Below are 25,413 nucleotides of genomic sequence, written 5' to 3'. Positions count from 1 at the left end.
TAGGAAACACATTATGGGGAACATAACATCAAAACAATTATGAGTTTTCTTTCTTTTAATGTCTTTTGACCTTGTTTTTCTCCCTTTCATCATCTTAGAGTATAAGAAAATAGATAGTGGAACAAATTATATAGGCTTAATTCAGGCATATTAGTTCATAAAAATGTATGCCATCATTTAATGTAAAGAAACCTATATGAGTTAAATTTTACAGTTCATTACATTTTGTATATTTTTATTTCAACAAGTGAATCTATCCTGTATTGCTGCAAAAGACATATAGAAATAAGAAATCACAAAGATGCAAATTAATTCTAATGTCAGTCTATAATACAGCTATTGATAACCTTAAGATAACCTTAACCAGGTTTGTCCCACAATTTTACACTCACAAAAACTCACTGACTTCAAACTGAAGCTACAGTAGTGCCAAGCCTATTCAGGGCTCACAAAAACAGCATGCAAAAAAATTATAACCATCAAGACCTACAGTAGGTACTCCCACTGAATGTGAAACACAGCCTAATTTCACCCATGTGAAAACAGAAAATTTCTAAACCCTTTTCCATTTAACCAATACTTACGTTGGTCACAACTGGTGTGGCTATTTACAAGCAATTATAGACCGAAGAGCAGCCTCTAAGAAGAGGCTGTGATTCCTGACTTTCCTAAAGGTAACCTGCCACAATTTGAGAGAACCATTTGTTGATACACAGACAATATGCCTTTTACAATTAAGATAAGGTACAGAACTACTGTACCAAATAAGCAAAATGGGACCATGTAGCTTCCTAATATATTCAGCCTTCTGTTCTTAAACCGGTCCCTGTGGTGCTCCACTAAATACAGTATATAAACCCAGTTTTAGTGTGTACCTCCAAGCCCTTTTCATGACTGTATTTTGTCAAGTTTGTCAATCACTCGGAAATCCAAAGCTTTTTAAGAGTATTGTTTTACCTCTTGGCCCTTCTGAGCAATGTCAAATTTATTTGGCCGACATCCAACTAGTCTGTTTCTGTACACTGGCAATGTCTGGGCAGGTGAGTCATTTTGCTTGTATTGGCTGATTTGCGCCTTTGAAACTGTAGTTTTCCAAATTCAAAAACAAATTCAGTTATGTGGAAATCTTAAAAAATCTTTCCCTTTATAATTAATTGTCACTTTAATTTAGAAGCTACAAAACAATTCTTCATAATCACAGTCAATTCACAGCATATTGAATTTCCCATTTTCTGAATACAGTGTGCCAGGAATCCATCTGCGCAACAACCATCCATCCATTTTCAACCACTTCATCCCATTCAGGGTCACCTATCCCAGCAAACAACAGGCACAAGGCAGGGTACAACCTGGACAGGATGCCAGTCCATCACATGGCAAACACACAGACACGCCTGTACACACACCATTTTTTTACAGAAGCCAGTTAACCTATCTGTATGTCTTTGGGCTGGGGGAGGAAACCTACACAAACACGAGGAGAATATACGCATAATAATAATACTTTTAATTATAAAGCACCTTTCTGATCCCAAGGATGCTGAACATTATGAAAAAGACAAAACAAAAAAGTACAATAAAAACTAAGAGAAGAAAAATGTAATCAACAGCATACTGTATGCGCTTTTGCAGATGTAGGCAATCAGATGTAGACCTTGGTGAAAAGGAAAGTTTTAAGGTTTGGATTTGAAGAGAGTCAAAGATGTCATCTCTCTTAGTGTCTGAGGAGAGTCATTCCACAACCCTGGAGCAGCAACAGAGAAGGTACGGTCACCACAAGTCCGAAACTTAGTCACCAAAAGTCCCTGATTTAGTCCCAGGTACAGTGAGCAGTGAACCGGCTTCCACTGACCAGAGCCTATGAGAGGGAATGTAAACATAGAGGAGGTCGGAGATGTATGATGAAACCAGATTTTTGAGAGTCTTGAAAGTAACAAGATCTTATATTGAATACATGACTTCATAGGCAACCAATGCAGAGACTTCAGTGTAGAAGTGATATACTCCCAGGGTCTGGTGTGAGTAAGTAGTCTGGCTGCAGAGTTCTGAATGTATTACAAGTTGTTGAGAAGTGAGGTAGGGAGCCCATAGAGTAAAGAGTTGGAGAAATCAGGCCTTGATGTTATAAATGCATGAGCCAGGCACTCAGCATCAGACATTGATAATTACCTAAGATGAAAAGAAGATGTCTTCAGCACATTCTTCACACAAGGCTCAGAAGACAGGAGAGGATCAAGTGTGACTCCCAGATTCCTGAATGTGGCTGATGTGTGAATGGTGAAGCCATCAGCCATTACTGTGAAGCCCTTGAGTATTTCCAGCTGTGATTTGCCACCTGCCCGTAAAATGTGTGTTTTGTCAATATTTAGCTTCAGGGAATTGGATGTCGACCAAGCAAACAAGAGACAAGTGATGGAGGGGGGAGACCAGAGGGGATAGAAGTTTTAACATCAATCTGAGCATCAGCTGTAGAGCAGTGAAACTGAAGACCATGTTTGCGTATCATTTGGCCGAGAGGTAACATATCAATAGTAAAAGCAAAGGACCAAAACCTGAACCCTGAGGCACACCGTAATTGACTGGGGTCATGGGGGATTCATGAGGGCCAAGGGTGACAAAATGCTTCGTGTCAGTCAGATAAAAGCAAAACCAGTTAAAGATAGTACCACTGATAGACAAACAAATGTCTGCAAGCCATTTAGCAACATAGAATGTTTTAATATGTAAAATATTCATAACCCTGACCCTTCCCTGAAGAGCAGTCTTAACGCTATGATTTGAGCAAACGCCAGACTGAAATGGCTCTAAAGAGTCATTAGCTATCACACAAGCCTGTAATTGATGTGCAGCCACATGTCATAAAACCTTAGATAGAAATGGTAAATTAGAAATTGGTCTGCAGTTCATTATTACATCAGAATCCAAGACACACAAGCGTTCTGGCGCACTATGGCTGCCGTCGCATCATCGAGGTGGATGCTGCACATTGGTGGTGGTGGAGTGGAGTTCCCATTACCTGTAAAGCACTTTGAGTGGAGTGTCCAGAAAAGCGCTATATAAGTGTAAGCAATTATTATTATTATTATTATTATTACCATCTGCTTGATCTACCTCTGCTGCACAGATGAGGAAGGCACTAGAGGTTGGGGTGCGCTCTGGTGGCAGGATGCTGGAACTGTAACAGACTCCAGCACTGCAAGCCAACAATGCTAAGCACAGCTCCATCATGCCAGCCAGTCCCGTAACATGTTAGTTGCAAACGTTTCAATGCACTCAGTACAGTGTTTTCCAAATCAAGGATGAAGAATTATGGTTAGGAAGACGTCTTGGTTTACATGGGACAAAATGGCATTTAGGCAACTACATCAGTACATGTAGGAACTTTTAGTAATGGCGTTGCCAATATAACAGTACTTAAAAAGTGAATTGTTCAATGGACAAACAGAATTTAAATCTGTTTTGCACAACACAACTCACCAAGTGCGTGATGACCAGTTTGAGGCATAAAAAGACTCACTGCACGGTTAAGGTTCGAAACAGGTTTCAATTCTTGGAACAGCATTAATGGTGTGCTGGAGAAACAGGCAATCATGTTGGACTAAGCAGGATTCTCACTTTGACATGGTGTATGATAATTGTGCATCATAGTAACTGTAATGACAGTGAGTATCTCACCCATTTGGAGTTATTTGATTAAAGGTATTTTTAAGAAGATGACCATCATATTGTTGCTGAGATTATAATAACCCTGAGAGCAACATATCCTAATATTTATAATTATCTAGTTGCATATTAGATTTTGCATAGTTTACAAAATATCATTTCGTTTGCAATCAAAATATTCTAAGGAGAAAATGGACAGTGCATGCTGGTGATATTAAGAATTGCATTGTATGGTGTTTATAATAATAATAATAATAATAATAAACTTTATTTTATATAGCGCCTTTAAAGGTGGCTTCTCAAAGCGCTTTACAGGATGACAATAACAATAAATAAGAAGACTACAACAATAAATAAGAAAATTTCACAAGACAGGACATAATTATAATTACAACAATACAACAATAACAATAGAGGAGACCGTGGAAGATGGTATTAAGAAGAGCAGAGGGGTGAAGAATGGAACCAGTTAAGTAAAGGCTTTACTGAAGAAGAAAGTTTTGAGTCTGGATTTGAAGGAGTTTAGAGAAGGTGACTCTCTAATATCCTTGGGTAAAGAGTTCCAGAGCTTGGGGGCATAGCAGGAGAAGGCCCTGTCGCCCATACAATGTAGACGGGCTTGGGGGACAGTAAGGAGGGCAGAATTTGAAGAGCGGAGGTTGCGAGGTGGGGAGTAGGGCGATAAAAGTTCAGACAGGTATTGAGGTGCCAAGCCATGTAAAGCCTTGTAGGTGAGCATGAGGATTTTAAAGTCTACGCGGAATTTGACCGGAAGCCAGTGCAAGGACTCCAGGATAGGAGTAATGTGAACACTTGTACTAGACCTGGTCAGAATTCTGGCTGCTGAATTTTGGACATACTGCAGCTTGTTCAGAGTAGATTTAGATACACCAGGGAGCAGAGCATTGCAGTAGTCAATTCGAGAGAATACAAATATGTTGATCAGCTTTTCAGCCACAGTTAATGATAGCATAGGGCGTAGTCTTGCGATATTTCTAAGGTGAAAAAAAGATGTTTTGACAGTATGCTGTACATGTGGGTCGAATGTTAAGCCAGAATCGAATATAACCCCAAGGTTTAAAAGGATGCAATCATTTTCAGTAAAAGCCTTAGCCATCTTGCATTTAAAAAATGTTTTTGGATTTATTTCTGGTCGAATGAGAACAAAACAATATTGTGTTAACACCGTCTGTAGGCAGCTGTTGTTTCTTCTTAAGGTGAGACGCAGTTCACGTTAATAGAGCAGGTCGCACATTCCCCAAACGCGATTACCTCTCGGGATATGTGGACTTGATTATTTTGTTCTGTGCATCCCTTTGACAGGCCATGGGGAATGTGGTTCAGTGCATAAAAGGAAAATTTACCGTTGAACTATTATTGTAATACTCTTACACTCTTAGCCTACAGCACAGCATTATGAAGAAGTCGATCCTATCTTTATTCATGTTGTGTTCCTCTTTTCAAGTGAACGGTGATTTGACCTGCAGGATGCTAGAAAAATTTGGAACAACCGGATTATTCAAAGACGGGCAGTTACTGATTGGTGGTGTTTTCCCTGTATTTACTAAAGAGGAAAACGTTTACGTGTCGTTTGAAACTCGGCCACAGCAAGCGAAATGTGTTGGGTAAGTTGTTGTACCTCCTGCAGTTATCAAAACATTAAGTTTTCAATTTGAACGTACAGTAGGTTCAGTAACAGGTGGGTTAAAAAAACAGTCACGTACTGTACAATGGGAATGAGTCAAATGTTTTAAGGGAAGAGTAATTTTCATGTAAGCTTGTGATATCAAAATGTTTTAATAGGTTTGATCTGCGTGCTTTTCGATGGACCCAGGCGATGATTTTTACCATAGAGGAGATCAACAAGGACAACAGTTTGCTTCCCAACATCACTTTGGGCTATCGAGTCCTCGACAACTGCGCCTCGTCAACTCTAACTGTAAGAGCGGCTCTCGCAATACTAAACGGACTAGAGGCTTCTAACTCTACATGTTCCTCTTCAACCCCTGCGGTTGTAACTTCTGATTCGGTAGAAATGTCTCGAATGGTGGGACCCTTCGGCATTCCCTTGGTAAATATTTCTACATTTTCTCAAATCTACATTTACTGTACGTCGACGTTGCTAAAGCGTTCCTGTGCTTTGAGTTAAACAATTTTTTTACCAAAATTGGAAATTCAGAAGAAAGTTTGGACTTCCATCTGAGTTCTTAGATGAGATATTTAATCAGGGACCATACAACTTCGAGATAGAAGTCAAAGTTTGCCTCACACAATACCTTTATAAAATTGTTTTTTAAAGAAAATAAGTTAAACATTTTCTTTATCATCGCGAAGTCAGTTTTCTTATTGATTGTTTTTCTTAGCACATACTGTACACCTGTTCAGTCGAAGTTTAAATAGAAATACGTATGCACTAAAGATGAACTGAAAATCTGTTATGTACTGTACAAGCACCGAAAAAAAAACTAATGTGACGTTTTGTATTTCAACAGGTTAGCTACACTTCAACATGTACGTGCCTCAGCAATAAAAAAGAGTTTCCGACATTTTCCCGCACAATTCCAAGTGATTCACATCAAGCCAAATTTCTTGCTCTCCTTGTTAAGAGATTCGGATGGACTTGGATCGGAGCTATCCAATCCGGTAATCAGTACGGTATGTTTGGGATTCAGGCTTTCACCAAGGAAGTGGTAAAATACGGAGTTTGCCTTGCCTTCACTGAAAACATTCTCAGCACCTACTCAAGAACAAAAATACTTCAACTAGTGGACATCATTAAAAAATCAACGGTGAAAGTCATATTAGCATTTGCTTCAGAGCGTGACCTGTACCCTTTAATGCAAGAGATCGTCAGGCAAAACATAACAGGTATACAGTGGATCGCAAGTGAAGACTGGGTAACAGCAGCGAGACCCTCAACTGAAGAAATATTTAAGTCTTTTGGTGGCACAATTGGACTTGCAACTCGCAAGATGGCAATTCCGAAGTTCAAAGATTTTCTGTTCAATATACGTCCGACTCTTGATTCTGCAAACACTTTAAATAATGCATTCTGGGAATATATCTTCGGGTGCACTTTAAATTTGACAGAGGAATCCTTCAAACAAAATGTTTCAGAAACCAAGTCTAAGATATGCACAGGAAAGGAGAGACTGGATGAAATAGAAAACGCTTTCTTTGATGTCACACAGCTAAGATTGGCATATAACGTATACAAAGCAGTGTATGCCATCGTGCATGCACTTCATGACTTACTGTTCTGTGCAAAAGAAAAAGGTACAACTGTACTGTGTGGAGATGTTTCAAGAATAGAGCCCTGGCAGGTGAGTAAAACACTCCAAGTCAAATAAATGGCTGCATATCATCAACACACAAGTGAGAGAAGATGTAGAGCTATTTATTATTTCTGAGACATTCTGTCTATGCAGTTGTAAATCACAACATATATACATTTCAGATACTACAGCTTTTAAAGATGTCCAAAAGTTGATATGTAAACCTCTTCAACACAGTAATGAAGTGCTGCAAAAATTGACATGAGATGTTTATCCAATACAAGGTCACAAAACATCTAAAAAGAGTCAACTTTGTGAACCGTTTTGGAGAAGCTGTGTACTTTGATGAGAACGGAGATCCTCCTGCTGCCTATGACATTATAAACTGGCAACTCAACAAAGGAGTGGTCAGCCATGTGACAGTGGGTCACTTTGATACATCACCAGATGGAGGCAGTCAGCTAGTGATTGATGAGGACAGTATTGTCTGGAGCACTGGGAGAAAGGTAAGGATTTAATTTAATTATTGTTAAGGCAGAAAGTGGTGTATGTTTCTTTTATTAACTGAAATGTGATTAGATCCATCTCATAGAATGACAGGAAACGTAACATCAAATAAAGTGTATTGATAAACATAAGGACAATATTTACAGTATATACTTCCGAAGCTTTGAATACAGAACATGTTGAAGCGATCCTCTCAATTCACAGAAAAAATAAAATCAATGATAGTATCAACAAATATTCTGTTAATACAAGCAATAGTGATTCTGTGATGATTTTTCTTTCTGTAGGTTCCAGCAGGAGTGTGTTCTGAGAGCTGCCCCCCAGGCACAAGAAGAGCAGCCAGGAAAGGCCAGCCCATCTGCTGCTTCGATTGCATTCCTTGTGCTGATGGTACCATAGCAAACACCACAGGTATGAACTTACAATCAATTTAATTTACTGAAAGGGATAAAGAGAACTCATGGAAGTCATGTTATATTATGTTGCTTTTTCAAAAACTAAATTGATCTGTTCTCCAAGATAATAATCTACCTGTAAATATGCTCACATTTTAATTTTTCTAAATTGCACAAATAAAACAGCATAATAAAACAGCTGGGATACTGTGAGCTTTGAAAAGCCATGTAGAGTTTTTCTTTTCTAATGGAAATGTAGTTTCCTTTCTTCCCACAAGCACAGTATTGAGTTTATTTTTAAACTGGAGTTCTACATACTGTATTGTAGTGAGACATGAGCGTGATCATTTTTAGTGGAAGGAATATTGAAGAACTATAATGTATTGTGATTGTTAACGACGTAGGTGGAAATTCATCTGTATGGTAATACATTTAAGTTTACTTTAGATATATTGTAGCACAGGATCAGATTTACATGATATCTTAATCTAAGTGATACAGATTTAAATATGAAAAGGGAAATGTTAAACAATAATATCAAAATGACACCAACATAAAAACGCTATAAATTATTATGGTTAAAACGGAATTTTCCATGGCATGTTATCACATTTCATTTTAAAATGTAATTATTCAAACAAGTTCAGGTGGGTAGCTGCGTCAGCATGCATAGGCTGCAAAGGAAGATGTAATAGATTTATTTCATGCTGAAAAGAGAATAATGAAAACACAACGTTTCGGCCGTGGAGCCTTCTTCAGGGCTCAGACCTGATGAACGTTCCACAGTCGAAATTTTGTGTTTTCATTCTTCTCTTTTTGGCATGGAATAAACCTATTAGTTATTCAAGCATTATTGGTATGATATGGATAACTTTTTTTAAATTTAATGGAATCATTTCAAATAAGAAGTTTATACAAAAACAGTATTTTCACATAAAACAGTTTTCTTCGCATTTCCTGTTTTATTGACAAAATGTATGGTTACCTCCATTGTTATGCACCTTGGGATAACCTTGTTGTGAAAGGTGCTATATAAAAATAAATTGAACTGAATTGTTAATTTCTGAAAACTGACATAATTAATTTTCTCTAAATTATCTTCAGGTGCAGCTGAATGCAATCAATGCCCACAAGAATACTGGTCTAACACTAGAAAAGACAGCTGTATCCTCAGAGACATTGAGTATCTTTCCTACTATGATGCAATGGGAATCACACTCACTACTGTGTCATTGTTTGGACTCTGCTTGACAGTAGCCACTATTTCAGTCTTCTTTTCCTTCAGAAGCACACCCATTGTAAAAGCCAACAACTCTGAGCTCAGCTCTCTCCTGCTGTTCTCTCTGCTGCTGTGTTTTCTCTGCCCTCTTACCTTCATTGGGCAGCCAACAGCCTGGTCCTGTATGTTGCGTCACACAGCCTTTGGAATCACATTTGCACTTTGTATTTCCTGTGTGTTGGGAAAAACAATAGTTGTTGTAACAGCTTTCAGAGCCACTCTTCCCAACAACAACATGGCAAAAAACTTTGGACCAGTTCAGCAGAGGATCATAGTTTGTTCTTGCACAGCTGTGCAGATTGTAATCTGTGTGCTGTGGCTTAGTTTGAAACCTCCCTTCCCTGACAAAAATTTTAAACTCAGTAATAAAAAGATCATTTTAGAATGTAACACAGGATCAGAAATGGCATTTTATGCAGTACTGGGCTATATAGGCCTGCTTGCAGCTACTTGTTTGGTGCTGGCTTTCTTAGCCAGGAAACTGCCTGATAATTTCAATGAGGCCAAGCTGATTACTTTCAGCATGCTCATCTTCTGTGCAGTTTGGGTCACCTTCATACCTGCATATATCAGCTCACCTGGAAAATACACAGTTGCAGTTGAGATTTTTGCAATTTCGTCCTCAACGTTTGGTCTGCTTCTTTGCATTTTCGCTCCGAAATGCTACATAATTTTGCTTAAACCTGAAAAAAACACTAGGAAACACATTATGGGGAACATCACATCAAAACAATCATGAGTTCTCATTCTTTTAATGTCTTTTGACCCTGTTTTTCTCTTGTTCATCATCTTAGAGTATAAGAAAATAGATAGTGGAACAAATTATATAGGCTTAATTCAGGCATATTAGTTCATAAAAATGTATGCCATCATTTAATGTAAAGAAACTGTCACGAGAGAGAGTTCTCACCTGAGTAAGGTCTTTATTTCAATATTGCAATATTGGGAGCCCTGCTGTCACTCTGCAGAGTGCGTCAGAGACTCAACTTGTTATAGGCAGTACAGGGTTTTTATAAAGATGTTTTAATGCAAGGGAAAGTACAGCACTTTTTCCATTCTAATACTTCCCCTTTCCTTAGGACAAAACAGATGACATCATAGAAACGGAAGAAGAAGCGCCACTATGTATTTTGCAAAGTTTAACAGTTACCCTCGGCTAATTTCGTAATCCAGACAGTACGTACTGTGTTTACAAACTGTCTTCTAAAAATCTGCCAGTAGCACAGCAGTTACATCCTTTTTATATATTTTCCTAAAGCTCTTTACATTTTAAGAATCAATTTATTTACTAGATTTCCATTTCAAAACCTATATAAGTTAAATTTTACAATTCATTACATTTTGTATATTTTTATTTCAACAAGTGAATCTATCCTGTATTGCAGCAAAAGACATACGGAAATAAGAAATCACAAATATGCTAATTAATTCTGATGTCAGTCTATAATACAGCTATTGTTAACCTTAAGATAACCTTAACCAGGTTGGTCCCACAATTTTACACTCACAAAAACTCACTGACTTCAAACTAAAGCTACAGTAGTGCCAAGCCTATTCGGGGCTCACAAAAAACAGCATGCAAAACAATTATAACCATCAAGACCTACAGTAGGTACTCCCTTTGAATGTGAAACAAAGCACCCATGTGAAAATTGAAGATTTCTAAACTCTTTTTCATTTAACCAATACTTACTTGGTCACCACTGGTGTGGCTATTTACAAGCAATTATAGACCGAAGAGCAGCCTCTAAGAAGAGGCTGTGATTCCAGACTTTCCTAAAGGTAACCTGCCACAATTTGAGAGAACCATTTGTTGATACACAGGCAATATGCTTTATACAATAAAAATAAGGTACAGAACTACTGTACCAAATAAGCAAAATGGGACCATGTAGCTTCCTAACATATTCAGCCTTCTGTTCTTAAACCGGTCCCTAAATAGACATGTAATCGATGTGCAGCCACATGTTCTAAAACCTTAGATAGAAATGGTAAATTCAGCAAATTCAGCAAATGGAAGAATCAGCTAATTCTTCACACAAGGCTCAGAACACAGGAGAGGATCAAGTGTGACTCCCAGATTCCTGAATGTGGCTGATGTGTGAATGGTGAAGCCATCTGCCATTACTGTGAAGCCCTTGAGTATTTCCAGCTGTGATTTGCTACCTGCCTGTAAAATTTGTGTTTTGTCAATATTTAGCTTCAGGGAATTGGATGTCGACCAAGCAAACAAGAGACAAGTGATGGAGGGGGGAGACCAGAGGGGATAGAAGTTTTAACATCAATCTGAGCATCAGCTGTAGAGCAGTGAAACTGAAGACCATGTTTGCATATCATTTGGCCGAGAGGTAACATATCAATAATAAAAGCAAAGGACCAAAAACTGAACCCTGAGGCACACCGTAATTGACTGGGGTCATGGGGGATTCATGAGGGCCAAGGGTGACAAAATGCTTCCTGTCAGTCAGATAAAATGGTAAATTAGAAATTGGTCTGCAGTTCATTATTACATCAGAATCCAAGACACGCAAAGTCCATACAGACAACACCCCCAGATTGATCCCATGGCTCTGTTAGGTTGATTCACAACTGAGAAGTGCAGGAATGGACCCTATGCGGGTTCCAAGGTCAGGGTCAAGAGGTGAGCGAAAGTCCAAAGCAAGAAGACAATTTTAGTAACAAGTGCCAGAAACACACTCCAAAAGCCAAGGTCAGGAAACATGCCCAAATCCAAAAGTCAGGCAAGGAGTCCAGGAAGAATTCAGCAAAGGTTAGATCAAGGGCTCAAAGAGTTGAAAACAATACTGAGCAAAGTTTGAATGAAGAGCAGGGCTTAAATAAGTTTGGAGAGGGGAGGCTTGGTGAAGTGGGGACACTGAGCAAGCAGGGCTTGGCTACTGCCGTCTGCTGCACAGATGAAGAAGGCACTAGAGGTTGGGGTGCCTTCTGGTGGCAGGATACTGGAACTGTAACAGACTCCAGCACTGCAAGGCAACAATGCTAAGCACAGCTCCATCATGCCAGCCAGTCCTGGTTTACATGGGACAAAATGGCATTCAGGCAACTACATCAGTGCATGTAGGAACATTTAGTAATGGCATTGCCAATATAACAATACTTGAAAGGGTAATTTTTCAATGGCCAAACAGAATTTAAATCTGTTTTGCACAACACAACTCACCAAGTGCTTGATGACCAGTTTGAGGCATAAAAAGACTCACTGCATGGTTAAGGTTCGAAACAGGTTTCAATTCTTGGAACAGCATTAACGGTGTGCTGGAGAAACAGGCAATCATGTTGGTCTAAGCAGGATTCTCACTTTGACATGGTGTATGATAATTGTGCACTCACGAGAATCATTCCCAACAAGCTGGGAGTTAATAGCCAAAGGTGTTTTCAAGAACACATTTTGCCATGCAGGTAAAAGCCTGTTGCAAGTATAAAGAGTATCACTGCAACCTGTGAGGTTAAACTGTGATGCGGAAATTGTGAATAATTACAAAAGCTTCAATGCACTCGGTACAGCCAAGTCTCAAAGTCAATCTGTAGAGAGGATCTCTAATTCAAAGTAATAAGAGTAGTGACAACAAAATTGTAGTCAAGTGGCACATGAGTTAAATATTGCAGCATTTTTGCATCATAGTAACTGTAATGACAGTGAGTATCTCACCCATTTGGAGTTATTTGATTAAAGGTATTTTTAAGAAGATGACCATCATATTATTGCTGAGATTATAATGACCCTGAGAGCAACATATCCTAATATTTATAAGTAATTATCTAGCTGCATATTATATTTTGCATAGTTTACAAAAATCTTTATTAAATCCTAAATTATATATGTGTGTACAAAAAACTAAGCGATAACCCAATATGCAGCAAACCAAGTGTCACGTAAGGGTTTTCAGAGACAAACAGTGAATGTGTGCACTGGAACATTAATACTGGAGGCTTTGAAGCTCAGACTCAGTTTAAGTGTTGAAATCATTTCGTTTGCAATCAAAATACTCTAAGGAGAAAATGGACAGTGCATGCTGGTGATATTGAGAATTGCATTGTAGAGTGTTTAAAAGGATGCAATTATTTTCAGAATAAGCCTAAGGCGTCTTGCATATAAAAAAAATGTTTTTGAATTTATTTCTGGTCGAATGAAAGCAAAACAATATTGTGTTAACACCGTCTGTAGGCAGCTGTTGTTTCTCCTTAAGGTGAGACGCAGTTCACGTTAATAGAGCAGGTCGCACATTCCCCAAACGCGAATACCTCTCGGGATATGTGGACTTGATTATTTTGTTCTGTGCATCCCTTTGATAGGCCATGGGGAATGTGGTTCAGTGCATAAAAGGAAAATTTGCCGTTGTATTATATTATTATAATACTCTTACACGTTACACATCATTATGAAGAAGTCGATCCTATATTTATTAATGCTATGTTCCTCTTTTCAAGTCAACGGTGATTTGACCTGCAAGATGCTAGAACATTTTGGAACAACAGGATTATTCAAAAACGGTCAGTTACTGATCGGTGGTGTTTTTCCTGTATTTACTAAAGAGGAAAACGTTTACGTGTCGTTTGAAACTCGGCCACAGCAAGCGAAGTGTGTTGGGTAAGTTGTTGTACCTCCTGCAGTTTTCAATTTGAACGTACAGTAGGTTCAGTAACAGTAACAGGTGGGTTAAAAACAGTCGCGTACTGTACAATGGGGATGAGTCAAATGTTTTAAGGGAAGAGTAATTTTCATGGACGCTTGTGATATCAAACTGTTTTAATAGGTTTGATCTGCGTGCTTTTCGATGGACCCAGGCGATGATTTTTACCATAGAGGAGATTAATAAGGACAACAGTTTGCTTCCCAACATCACTTTGGGCTATCGAGTCCTCGACAACTGCGCCTCGTCAACTCTAACTGTAAGAGCGGCTCTCGCAATACTAAACGGACTAGAGGCTTCTAACTCTACATGTTCCTCTTCAACCCCTGCGGTTGTAACTTCTAATTCTGTAGATATCTCTCGAGTGGTGGGACCCTTCGGCATTCCCTTGGTAAATATATCTATATTTTTTCTAATATCTACATTTACGTCAACGTTGCTACAGCGTTCCTGTGAAAAAAATAAAGGAAATAAGTTAAACATTTTCTTTATCATCGCGAAATCAGTTTTCTTACTGATTGTTTTTTTTAGCACATACACCTGTTCAGTCGTAGTTTAAATAGAAATGCACTTGCACTAAACATGAATTGAAATTCTGTTTTGTACAAGCACCGAAAAAAAAACGAATGTGACGGTTTGTATTTCAACAGGTTAGCTACACTTCAACATGTACGTGCCTCAGCAATAAAAAAGAGTTTCCGACATTTTCACGCACAATTCCAAGTGATTCACATCAAGCCAAATTTCTTGCTCTCCTTGTTAAGAGATTCGGATGGACGTGGATCGGAGCTATCCATTCCGACAATTCTTATGGCAAATTCGGGGTTCAATCTTTCACGAAGGAAGTGGTAAAATACGGAGTTTGCATTGCCTTCACTGAAAACATTCTCAGCACCTACTCAAGAACAAAAATACTTCAACTAGTGGACATCATTAAAAAATCAACGGTAAAAGTCATATTAGCATTTGCTTCAGAGCGTGACCTGTACCCTTTAATGCAAGAGATCGTCAGGCAAAACATAACAGGTATACAGTGGATCGCAAGTGAAGACTGGGTAACAGCAGCAAGACCCTCAACTCAAGAAATATTTAAGTCTTTTGGTGGTACAATTGGACTTGCAACTCGCAAAATGGCAATTCCGAAGTTCAAAGATTTTCTGTTCAATATACGTCCGACTCTTGATTCTGCAAACACTTTAAATAATGCATTCTGGGAATATATCTTCGGGTGCAGTTTAAATTTGACAGAGGAATCTTTCAAACAAAATGTTTCAGAAACCAAGTCAAAGATATGCACAGGAAAGGAGAGACTGGATGAAATAGAAAATGCTTTCTTTGATGTCACACAGCTAAGATTGGCATATAACGTATACAAAGCAGTGTATGCCATCGTGCATGCACTTCATGACTTACTGTTCTGTGCAAAAGAAAAAAGTACAACTGTACTGTGTGGAGATGTTTCAAGAATAGAGCCCTGGCAGGTGAGTAAAACACTGCAAGTCAAATAAATGGCTGCATATCATCAACACACAAGAGAGAGAAGATCTAGAGCTATTTATTCATTATTTCAGAGACATGCTTTGAAGCTGAACATATAGATTTCAGATACTACAGCTTGTAATGTTGACTAAACGTTGATATGTAAACATCTTCAACACAATAATAAAGTGCTGCATAAATTAACATGAGATATTTATCCAATACAAGGTCACAAAACATCTAAAAAGAGTCAACTTTGTGAACCGTTTTGGAGAAGCTGTGTACTTTGATGAGAACGGAGATCCTCCTGCTGCCTATGACATTATAAACTGGCAACTCAACAAAGGAGTGGTCAGCCATGTGACAGTGGGTCACTTTGATACATCACCAGATGGAGGCAGTCAGCTAGTGATTGATGAGGACAGTATTGTCTGGAGCACTGGGAGAAAGGTAAGGATTTAATTTAATTATTGTTAAGGCAGAAAGTGGTGTATGTTTCTTTTATTAACTGAAATGTGATTAGATCCATCTCATAGAATGACAGGAAACGTAACATCAAATAAAGTATATTGATAAACCTGAGGACAATATTTACAGTATATACTTCCGAAGCTTTGAATACAGAACATGTTGAAGCGATCCTCTCAATTCACAGAAAAAATAAAATCAATGATAGTATCAACAAATATTCTGTTAATACAAGCAATAGTGATTCAGTGATGATTTTTCTTTCTGTAGGTTCCAGCAGGAGTGTGTTCTGAGAGCTGCCCCCCAGGCACAAGAAGAGCAGCCAGGAAAGGCCAGCCCATCTGCTGCTTCGATTGCATTCCTTGTGCTGATGGTACCATAGCAAACACCACAGGTATGAACTTACAATCAATTTAATTTACTGAAAGGGATAAAGAGAACTCATGGAAGTCATATTATATTATGTTGCTTTTTCAAAAACTAAATTGATCTGATCTCCAAGATAATCATCTACCTGTAAATATGCTCACATTTTAATTTTTCTAAATGGCACAAATGAAACAGCATAATAAACCTGCCATAAAATCAATGTTTTGACTGTGCAGTGAGAACTGGGATACTTCTGAAAACTTGTGAACTTTGAAAAGCCGTGTAGAGTTTCTTTTCTAATGGAAGTGTATTTTCCTTTCTTCCCACAAGCACAGTATTGAGTTTATTGTTAAACTGGCGTCCTACAGTACATACTGTATTGTAGTGAGACATGAACGTGACCATTTTTATTGGAAGGAAAATTGAAGAACTATAATGTATTGTGATTGTTAAAGATGTAGGTGGAAATTTATCTGTATGGTAATACATAAGAACTTAATTAGGATCTAAAGTCTTGGTGCCACATTTAAGTTCACTCTAGATATATTGTAGCACAGGATCAGATTTACATGATATCTTACTGTAAGTGATACAGATTGAAAATATGAAAAGGGAAATGTTAAACAAGAGTATCAAAATGACACCAACATAAAATAGCTGTAAATTATTAGGGTTAAAACTGAATGTTTCATGGCATTTTTTCTCATTTCATTTTAAAATGTCATTATTCAAACATGATTGGTATGATATGGATAACTTTTTAAAATCTAATGGAATCATTACGAATAATAATTTTATACAAAAACAGTATTTTCACATAAAACAGTTTTCTGTTATTTTCTGAAAACTGACACCACTAATTTTCTCTTAATTCTCTTCAGGTGCAGCTGAGTGCATTAACTGTCCACAGGACTACTGGTCTAATGATGGAAAAGACAGCTGTATCCTCAGAGACATTGAATATTTTTCCTACTATGATGCAATGGGAATCACATTCACTACTGTGTCATTGTTTGGACTCTGCTTGACAGTAGCCACTATTTCAGTCTTCTTTTCCTTCAGAAGCACACCCATTGTAAAAGCCAACAACTCTGAGCTCAGCTCTCTTTTGCTGTTCTCTCTGCTGCTGTGTTTTCTCTGCCCTCTTACCTTCATTGGGCAGCCAACAGCCTGGTCCTGTATGTTGCGTCACACAGCCTTCGGAATCACATTTGCACTTTGTATTTCCTGTGTGTTGGGAAAAACAATAGTTGTTGTAACAGCTTTCAGAGCCACTCTTCCCAACGACAACATGGCAAAAAAGTTTGGACCAGTTCAGCAGAGGATCATAGTTTGTTCTTGCACAGCTGTGCAGGTTGTAATCTGTGTGCTGTGGCTTAGTTTGAAACCTCCCTTTCCTGACAAAAATTTTAAACTCAGTAATAAAAAGATCATTTTAGAATGTAACACAGGATCAGAAATTGCATTTTATGCAGTACTGGGCTATATAGGCCTGCTTGCAGCTACTTGTTTGGTACTGGCTTTCTTAGCCAGGAAACTGCCTGATAATTTCAATGAGGCCAAGCTGATTACTTTCAGCATGCTCATCTTCTGTGCAGTTTGGGTCACCTTCATCCCAGCGTATGTCAGCTCACCTGGAAAATACACTGTTGCAGTTGAAATATTTGCAATTTTCTCTTCAACGTTTGGTCTGCTGCTTTGCATTTTTGCACCTAAGTGCTACATAATTTTGCTTAAACCTGAGAAAAACACTAAGAAGCACATTATGGGAAAAATTCCATCCAAACGACTATAATTTCTCTGTAAATGTCAGGTGGCTTTATTTTCTTTCTTTAAAAAGTCTTTAAAATGCTTAAAACAGACAGAATTATACTTTAAAAAAACAGAGACATTGCACACCCTTTAAATATCAAACAAATCTTATTTAATCAATTAACCAAGATTTAAGTCAGTTACCCCAGGTATTGTTTTTTGCCAGTGACTGTACAGTAGGTAAAATATCAGCCACTACTGGTAGCAGAACTGTACCTGCTGAAAATTCTTACACTGGTGTGCTGCAGTCTCAGTGCTTTAATTACACATTTCCTTCCCTGCACTTGTGCCTTTCTCAGTCTGTACCTGCTTTCAGTGATGCTACATTGTGTATACAGTATACAGTAAGTCAAAAATGAGAAAAATCTTTTTACAAATAGTTAAAAATTAAGGAAAAACATAATTTCTGTTTTGCTTCAAGCACTTAAGATTCTACGCTTGTGTATATTAAAATAAATTTAATTTTAATCAAGGCAGTATTGTACATTTTCTCTTAAGACAATCTTGTTCTTTTAATTTGGTCTTGTAGAGATCTGTACCTGTTTCAGTCTCATATCATATTGTTTATATTTGCTTCAAGTCTAAAAGGATATAAAATACCACAAATATATATATTTTAAAGTATCTGAAATAAATGGCAGCATGGTGACACAGTTGTTAGTACTGCTGCCTGGCAGCGCTGGGGTCCTGGGTTCAATTCCAGACTTGGGGTACTGTCTGTGTGGAGTTTGTGTGTTCTTCCTGTGCTTGAGTGAGTTTCTCTTCTCACAGGCTCTCTGCTTTCCTCCCACAGTCCCAAACCAGTAATGGTAAGTTGACTTACCATTGTGTGTGTGTTTGCCCTTTGTTCTCAGAGGAGGGGATACAGAGAAGTGGGATCATTCCCTGGTTTTATAAAGGGAAAAGGCTGGGAAAGGGAGAAAATACTGTGGGTGATTTAGTTTTTTGTGAAGCCAAACTCATGCCTAATTTGTTGGTTTGGTACAGAGTATTGAGGAATGTGATCAGTACTTCTGAATTTCTTAATCACCCAGGGCAGTTTGAAATCTGTCCAGGATGTCTGTGTTCCGTCTGCATGGCTGGTTGAGGTCATACAGCCGGCTGGGGTGTGTCAGTGCGTCTAGTGCGTAACACAGGAGCAATCAGTGTCCAGGTCAGTGAAGGTACAGTATGATCCGGCACACTACTGCCCTGAGCTAAGCTGTTTGAGAACCTGCTTAGAGAGTCCCCTCAACAGGTCTGGACTCAAGCCCAATGTTGTCGACATCAGTGTCATGGCTGCACCTGTGTGAGGTAACCAGTGTGTGGTGCAGAGATCACTGTCCAAATATACAGTATGGGTGTTTTCCCTAGTGCTGGTGAAAGCTGCTAGTGGACCTGCTCATGGATTGGGCTCCATGCAGCAGTGTGTTTCCCTGCCTCTGGAAGTGGGTCCCCCCTCCTGGCCTCCTACCTGTCTCTCCTTCCTGAATGACAAGCCTGCATGTACTGTACAGTACCTGAAAAGGGCAATTAAAAAAGCGAGCTGCGCTTCCAGTCTTCTGTCTTTCTTAATTCACTGCTACCTGTGCAGAGTGAAGTCAAGGCTCATCGCTACACTGTCATCGGAAAAATGGGATTCTCATTGCCACCTCCTGAAGCAAGACGGGACGCGGCCGCGAACAAGAGATGAAAATTCTGCTTTCTAGCAGTAAACACACCGAAGAAGGAAACCAGGGGAATCGCTGCAATAATGAAAGAATTATGGAGCTTAATCCCTTGTTATAATGTTTCGATTAGCTCCTGGGAAAGCTTGCAAATCAAAATGTTGTATTTCTATTTATTTACCAGTGGAACGAGTGGAAAACTGTTCTATAACAGCTCTTGTTTCTTTATAGAGTTTACCATAGTTCAAGGGGTTTTACATGCGCCAGAAGCGCTTACCCCTTGGGATATACTGTAAGGACGTCTTTATTTTGCACCGTGCATCGTTCTCACAACCACCGCGGGGAATGTCCTTGCACATATAAAGAAAGGATTAGAGACCAGCTGTATTTCATTGTTTTATCATGCTCTTACAAGTTCGCCCACATCATTATGAATAAGTCGATCCTATTGTTTTCCATGCTACGTTTCTCTTTTCAACTGAACGATGATTTGACATGCAAGACGCTAGAAAATTTTGGAATGCCATTATTGTTCAAAGACGGGCATTTAGTGATCAGTGGTGTTTTTCCTGTACTTACTAAAGAGGAAAGCATTTATATCTCTTTTGAAACCCAGCCACAGCAACCGAAATGTGTTGGGTAAGTTATTGTAACTCTTAAATTTTCGCAAAATAAATTTGTAGTTTCTGAATAGTTAAATAACAGGTGTGTCGAAAACATTCATACTGTATACTGAACAACACGGCTTACAGAGATGTACTTAACGCAAAGGTAATTTACCTGTATGATTTAGGTATTAATGTTTTAACAGGTTTGATCTACGTGCGTTTCGATGGACCCAGGCGATGATTTTTACCATAGAGGAGATTAACAAGGACAACAGTTTGCTTCCCAACATCACTTTGGGCTATCGAGTCCTCGACAACTGCGCCTCGTCAACTCTAACTGTAAGAGCGGCTCTCGCAATACTAAACGGACTAGAGGCTTCTAACTCTACATGTTCCTCTTCAACCCCTGCGGTTGTAACGTCTAGTTCCGTAGATATCTCTCGAGTGCTGGGACCCTTCGGCATTACTTTGGTAAAGGTTTCTAATATAAGTGTAGTAGATGTTTTTTTTACATTCACGTCAGCATTTGACACAGCGTTGGTCTGCTTGAAACCTTTTTTAAAGCAATACCAAATTTGTAAACTCACATTGAAGTTTATAGCTCAATCTGAAATCTTTTAAAAAGTGTTTAAAAAGGGACCATAAAATTTCCGCATTTATCTCACAATCTCTGTGACATTTCCCTTACACAGTAATAATCTTCCAAACAATGAAAATCGTCCAAAATAATTGTACCATTTTTATCATCTCAAAATTGTTTTCTAACAGCTGCTAAAAAGATTACGCTTTTTAGCCGTAATTTAAATGTATAAAATATACTCGCACAAATCATCTGAAAATCTTTTGAGCACTGAATTAAGTAACAGGAATTAATTAACGTGAATGTTTGTATTTCAACAGGTAAGCTACACTTCAACATGTACGTGCCTCAGCAATAAAAAAGAGTTTCCGACATTTTCACGCACAATTCCAAGTGATTCACATCAAGCCAAATTTCTTGCTCTCCTTGTTAAGAGATTCGGATGGACTTGGATCGGAGCTATCCAGGCCGGGAATGAGTACGGTATATTTGGGGTTCAGTCTTTCACTAAGGAAGTGGTAAAATACGGAGTTTGCATTGCCTTCACTGAAAACATTCTCAGTACCTACTCAAGATCAAAAATACTTCAACTAGTGGACATCATTAAAAAATCAACGGTGAAAGTCATATTAGCATTTGCTTCAGAGCGTGACCTGTACCCTTTAATGCAAGAGATCGTCAGGCAAAACATAACAGGTATACAGTGGATCGCAAGTGAAGACTGGGTAACAGCAGCGAGACCCTCAACTGAAGAAATATTTAAGTCTTTTGGTGGCACAATTGGACTTGCAACTCGCAAAATGGCAATTCCGGAGTTCAAAGATTTTCTCCTTAATATTCGACCGTCCTTCGATCCCGCAAACACCTTATATAATGTATTCTGGGAAAACATCTTCGGGTGTACTTTATACTTGACAGAGGAATCCTTCAAACAAAATGTTTCAGAAACCAAGTCAAAGATATGCACAGGAAAAGAGAGACTGGATGAAATAGAAAACGCTTTCTTTGATGTCACACAGCTAAGATTGGCATATAACGTATACAAAGCAGTGTATGCCATCGTGCATGCACTTCATGACTTACTGTTCTGTGCAAAAGAAAAAAGTACAACTGTACTGTGTGGAGATGTTTCAAGAATAGAGCCCTGGCAGGTGAGTAAAATACTGCAAGTCAATAAATGGCTCCATGTCTGCATTTCATCAATATAAGAGAGACATGAACATGTAGATCTATTTATTCATTATTTCAGAGACATTCTGCCCATGTAGTTTTAAAGCTCAACATATAGATTTCAGATACTACAGCTTGAAAAGTTGTCAAAACGGTGATATGTAAACCTCTTCAACACAATAATAAATTGCTGCATAAATTAACTTGAGATGTTTATCCAATACAAGGTCACAAAACATCTAAAAAAAGTCAACTTTGTGAACCGTTTTGGAGAAGCTGTGTACTTTGATGAGAACGGAGATCCTCCTGCGGCCTATGACATTATAAACTGGCAACTCAACAAAGGAGTGGTCAGCCATGTGACAGTGGGTCACTTTGATACGTCACCAGATGGAGGCAGTCAACTAGTGATTGATGGGGACAGTATTGTCTGGAGCACTGGGGAAGAGGTAAGATATTTATTTAATTTTTATTAAGTGCTGTGTTTATTTCATCTAAAATGGGATTAGAAACAGTTCTGAGACTGACAAAAACCATGTCACATCATATACAGTGTATTGAAAAGATGAGGACAAAACATTGGAAGTCAGCTCTAAATATTGAATAAACATTGCATTTTTAAGTTATCCTCTCAATTCACAGAAACTTCTGAAATAAATGACAACAATGCTTCTGTCTGCCCAATCTTAAAACAAGCAGAAGTGATACTTTGACAGTTTTTCTCTCTTCAGGTTCCCAAAGGAGTGTGTTCTGAGAGCTGCCCACCAGGCACAAGAAAAGCAGCCAGGAAAGGCCAGCCCATCTGCTGCTTCGATTGCATTCCTTGTGCTGATGGTACCATAGCAAATACCACAGGTATGAACTTACAATCTATAACATGTAAAGTATCACCCCAAGATAACAATACAGCTGTAAATGTAAAGCATAATAAAACTGCTATAAATCTATTTCATGGCTTGGTACAATGCCTATGAACTTTGGAAAACGTGTTGAGTTTTGTTCAGTTGGAAGTGCATTTTCCTTTCTTTCGACAAGGACAGTAATAAGATATTGGAAAAGAAGGATCCCATCAAATTTAAGTGGGCCATGCTCATAATCATTTTTTTTTGTGGAATGAAGATTGAACAACTAAAATACTAAAATATATTGTGATAGTGAGCAATGAAGGTGGACAGTCATCTGTATCTTAATGAAGAAGAAATTAATTAGGATCTGAAGGCTTGGTGCCAAATATGAGTTTCCTCCTGGTATGTTATAACACAGAATCAGAATTATCCCATGTCTTACTGTAAGTGATGCTGATTGGAAATACTAAAGGGAAGTTTTATACAAGAATATGAAAATGATAGCAATATAAAATAGCTGTGAATTGTGAGGCTTAAAACTGAATGTTTCATGGCATTTGTTTCACATTTCAGTATCTTTACTTAAAATGTCATTATTGAAACTATAACTGGTATTAAATAGATATGTTTTAATGCAATAATTTAAATTAATAATATTATACAAAAATATATACAAAAAAAATGTTCACATAAAACTATTATTTTCTGAAAACTGACACCACTAATTTCCCCTCAATTCTCTTCAGGTGCAGCTGAGTGTGTGGAATGTCCACAGGACTACTGGTCTAATGATGGAAAAGACAGCTGCATCCTCAGAGACATTGAATATCTTTCCTACTATGATGCAATGGGAATCACACTCACTACTGTGTCATTGTTTGGACTCTTCTTGACAGTAGCCACTATTTCAGTCTTCTTTTCCTTCAGAAGCACACCCATTGTAAAAGCCAACAACTCTGAGCTCAGCTCTCTCCTGCTGTTCTCTCTGCTGCTGTGTTTTCTCTGCCCTCTTACCTTCATTGGGCAGCCAACAGCCTGGTCTTGTATGTTGCGTCACACAGCCTTTGGAATCACATTTGCACTTTGTATTTCCTGTGTGTTGGGAAAAACAATAGTTGTTGTAACAGCTTTCAGAGCCACTCTTCCCAACGACAACATGGCAAAAAACTTTGGACCAGTTCAGCAGAGGATCATAGTTTGTTCTTGTACAGCTGTGCAGGTTATAATCTGTGTCCTGTGGCTTAGTTTGAAACCTCCCTTCCCTGACAAAAATTTTAAACTCAGTAATAAAAAGATCATTTTAGAATGTAACACAGGATCAGAAATTGCATTTTATGCAGTACTGGGCTATATAGGCCTGCTTGCAGCTACTTGTTTGGTGCTAGCTTTTTTAGCCAGGAAACTGCCTGATAATTTCAATGAGGCCAAGCTGATTACTTTCAGCATGCTCATCTTCTGTGCAGTTTGGGTCACCTTCATCCCAGCGTATGTCAGCTCACCTGGAAAATACACAGTTGCAGTTGAGATTTTTGCAATTTTGTCTTCAACGTTTGGTCTGCTTCTTTGCATATTTGCTCCTAAGTGCTACTTAATTTTGCTTAAACCTGAGAAAAACACTAGAAAACACATTATGGGGAAAATCCCATCTAAACGACTATGATTTGTCTTTGAAATTAAGGTGGCTTAATCTCAATCAAAACAAATCTTACTGTAAGTACACCCATGAAAGAATGTGGATTTCTATTCTATTGACCAGATTAAACAAGAATTAAGTCATTTTCTCCTCGTGTGATTATTTGCTAGTAAATGGAGGTCATATTATCAGCTTCTACTGGCAGCAGATCTGTAACTGCTTGTAATTCTTACACTGGTGTGCTGCAGTCTCAGTGCCTTAATTATACTGTACATACTGTACACTGACAACAAATATACATTTCCTTCATTGCACTCATGTAAAACAGAAGTGATGTGTCCACCAGAGCTGTCAGTCTTTTTCTTAAATACTAATTCTACATCAGTTTTTCTAATCTTACATTTATTATTTATGTTTTTGCTACATGCAGGTAACATTCTACACTTCCTTACACCATTCTACACCATGGGTGGTGCGATGGCTATTTGGCTAAGGATCTGCGCCTGTGGCTGGAAAGTTGCCAGTTCATATCCTGTGGCCATCAGAGGAATCCTACTCCGTTGGGTGCCTGAGCAAGGCCCATAACCCCAACTGCTCCAGGGGCACTGTATAGATGGCTGACCCTGCGTTCTGCCCCCAAGCTTCTCCCTCCCTCTCTGTGTGTCTCATGCAGAGCAAGCTGGGGCATGCGAAAAGACAAATTCCTAATGCAAGAAATTGTATATGGCCAAAAAAGTGATCCTATGTTACATCAAATGAATTTAAATTTAATAAAGGCATCATTGTACTTTTTTTTCTTGAGACAATCTTGATTTAATACGTTGGTCCTTTAGAGATCTGTACCTGTTTCAGTGTTATACTATATCGTTAATAGATGCTTCAAGTCTGGAAAGATATTAAATTCCCACAAATATTTTTTTAAACATAATCTCAAATAAAGAGCAGTATAGTAACGTAGTCATTAGCATTGCTGTCTGGCAGGGCTTCAATTCCAGATCTGGAGTGCTACCTGTGTGTGGTGTGTGTGTTTGT

General features: G+C 38.4%; 2 protein-coding genes across 7 annotated transcripts; both read left to right on the top strand.

Annotated features, from left to right (window-relative positions):
* The first annotated feature begins 34 nt into the window (after positions 1–34).
* LOC138242141 (vomeronasal type-2 receptor 1-like) lies at positions 35–19,560 on the top strand. Of its 5 annotated transcripts, none has more exons than XM_069197281.1 (13): positions 35–1,764; positions 2,370–2,517; positions 5,234–5,288; positions 5,467–5,734; positions 6,156–6,986; positions 7,223–7,444; positions 7,733–7,856; positions 13,569–13,728; positions 13,895–14,162; positions 14,422–15,252; positions 15,479–15,700; positions 15,989–16,112; positions 16,969–18,371. In XM_069197281.1, exons 4-13 carry the CDS (start codon positions 5,501–5,503, stop codon positions 17,880–17,882), a joined length of 3,930 nt encoding a protein of 1,309 aa, XP_069053382.1. In that variant the 5' UTR covers positions 35–1,764; positions 2,370–2,517; positions 5,234–5,288; positions 5,467–5,500; the 3' UTR covers positions 17,883–18,371. The 5 variants fall into 5 exon arrangements, with proteins under 5 accessions (XP_069053382.1, XP_069053380.1, XP_069053383.1 ...); XM_069197279.1 differs by having other exon boundaries at positions 5,129–5,288; XM_069197282.1 differs by lacking the exons at positions 35–1,764; positions 2,370–2,517 and adding an exon at positions 19,473–19,560 and having other exon boundaries at positions 4,895–5,288; positions 16,969–17,028.
* Positions 19,561–19,956: 396 nt separating this feature from the next.
* Positions 19,957–25,168, top strand: LOC138242142 (extracellular calcium-sensing receptor-like). Of its 2 annotated transcripts, none has more exons than XM_069197284.1 (6): positions 19,957–20,184; positions 20,357–20,492; positions 21,054–21,884; positions 22,131–22,352; positions 22,635–22,758; positions 23,495–25,168. In XM_069197284.1, the coding sequence occupies exons 1-6, from the start codon at positions 19,976–19,978 to the stop codon at positions 24,406–24,408; spliced, it is 2,436 nt and encodes an 811-aa protein (XP_069053385.1). In that variant the 5' UTR covers positions 19,957–19,975; the 3' UTR covers positions 24,409–25,168. The 2 variants fall into 2 exon arrangements, with proteins under 2 accessions (XP_069053385.1, XP_069053384.1); XM_069197283.1 differs by having other exon boundaries at positions 20,357–20,624.
* The last annotated feature ends 245 nt before the right edge of the window (positions 25,169–25,413 follow it).

This window comes from Lepisosteus oculatus, chromosome 13 (assembly GCF_040954835.1).
Source record: "Lepisosteus oculatus isolate fLepOcu1 chromosome 13, fLepOcu1.hap2, whole genome shotgun sequence".
NCBI lineage: Eukaryota > Metazoa > Chordata > Actinopteri > Semionotiformes > Lepisosteidae > Lepisosteus > Lepisosteus oculatus.
The sequence above is the reverse complement of the archived record's forward strand: the minus strand, read 5'-3'. Positions and strand labels throughout refer to the sequence as shown.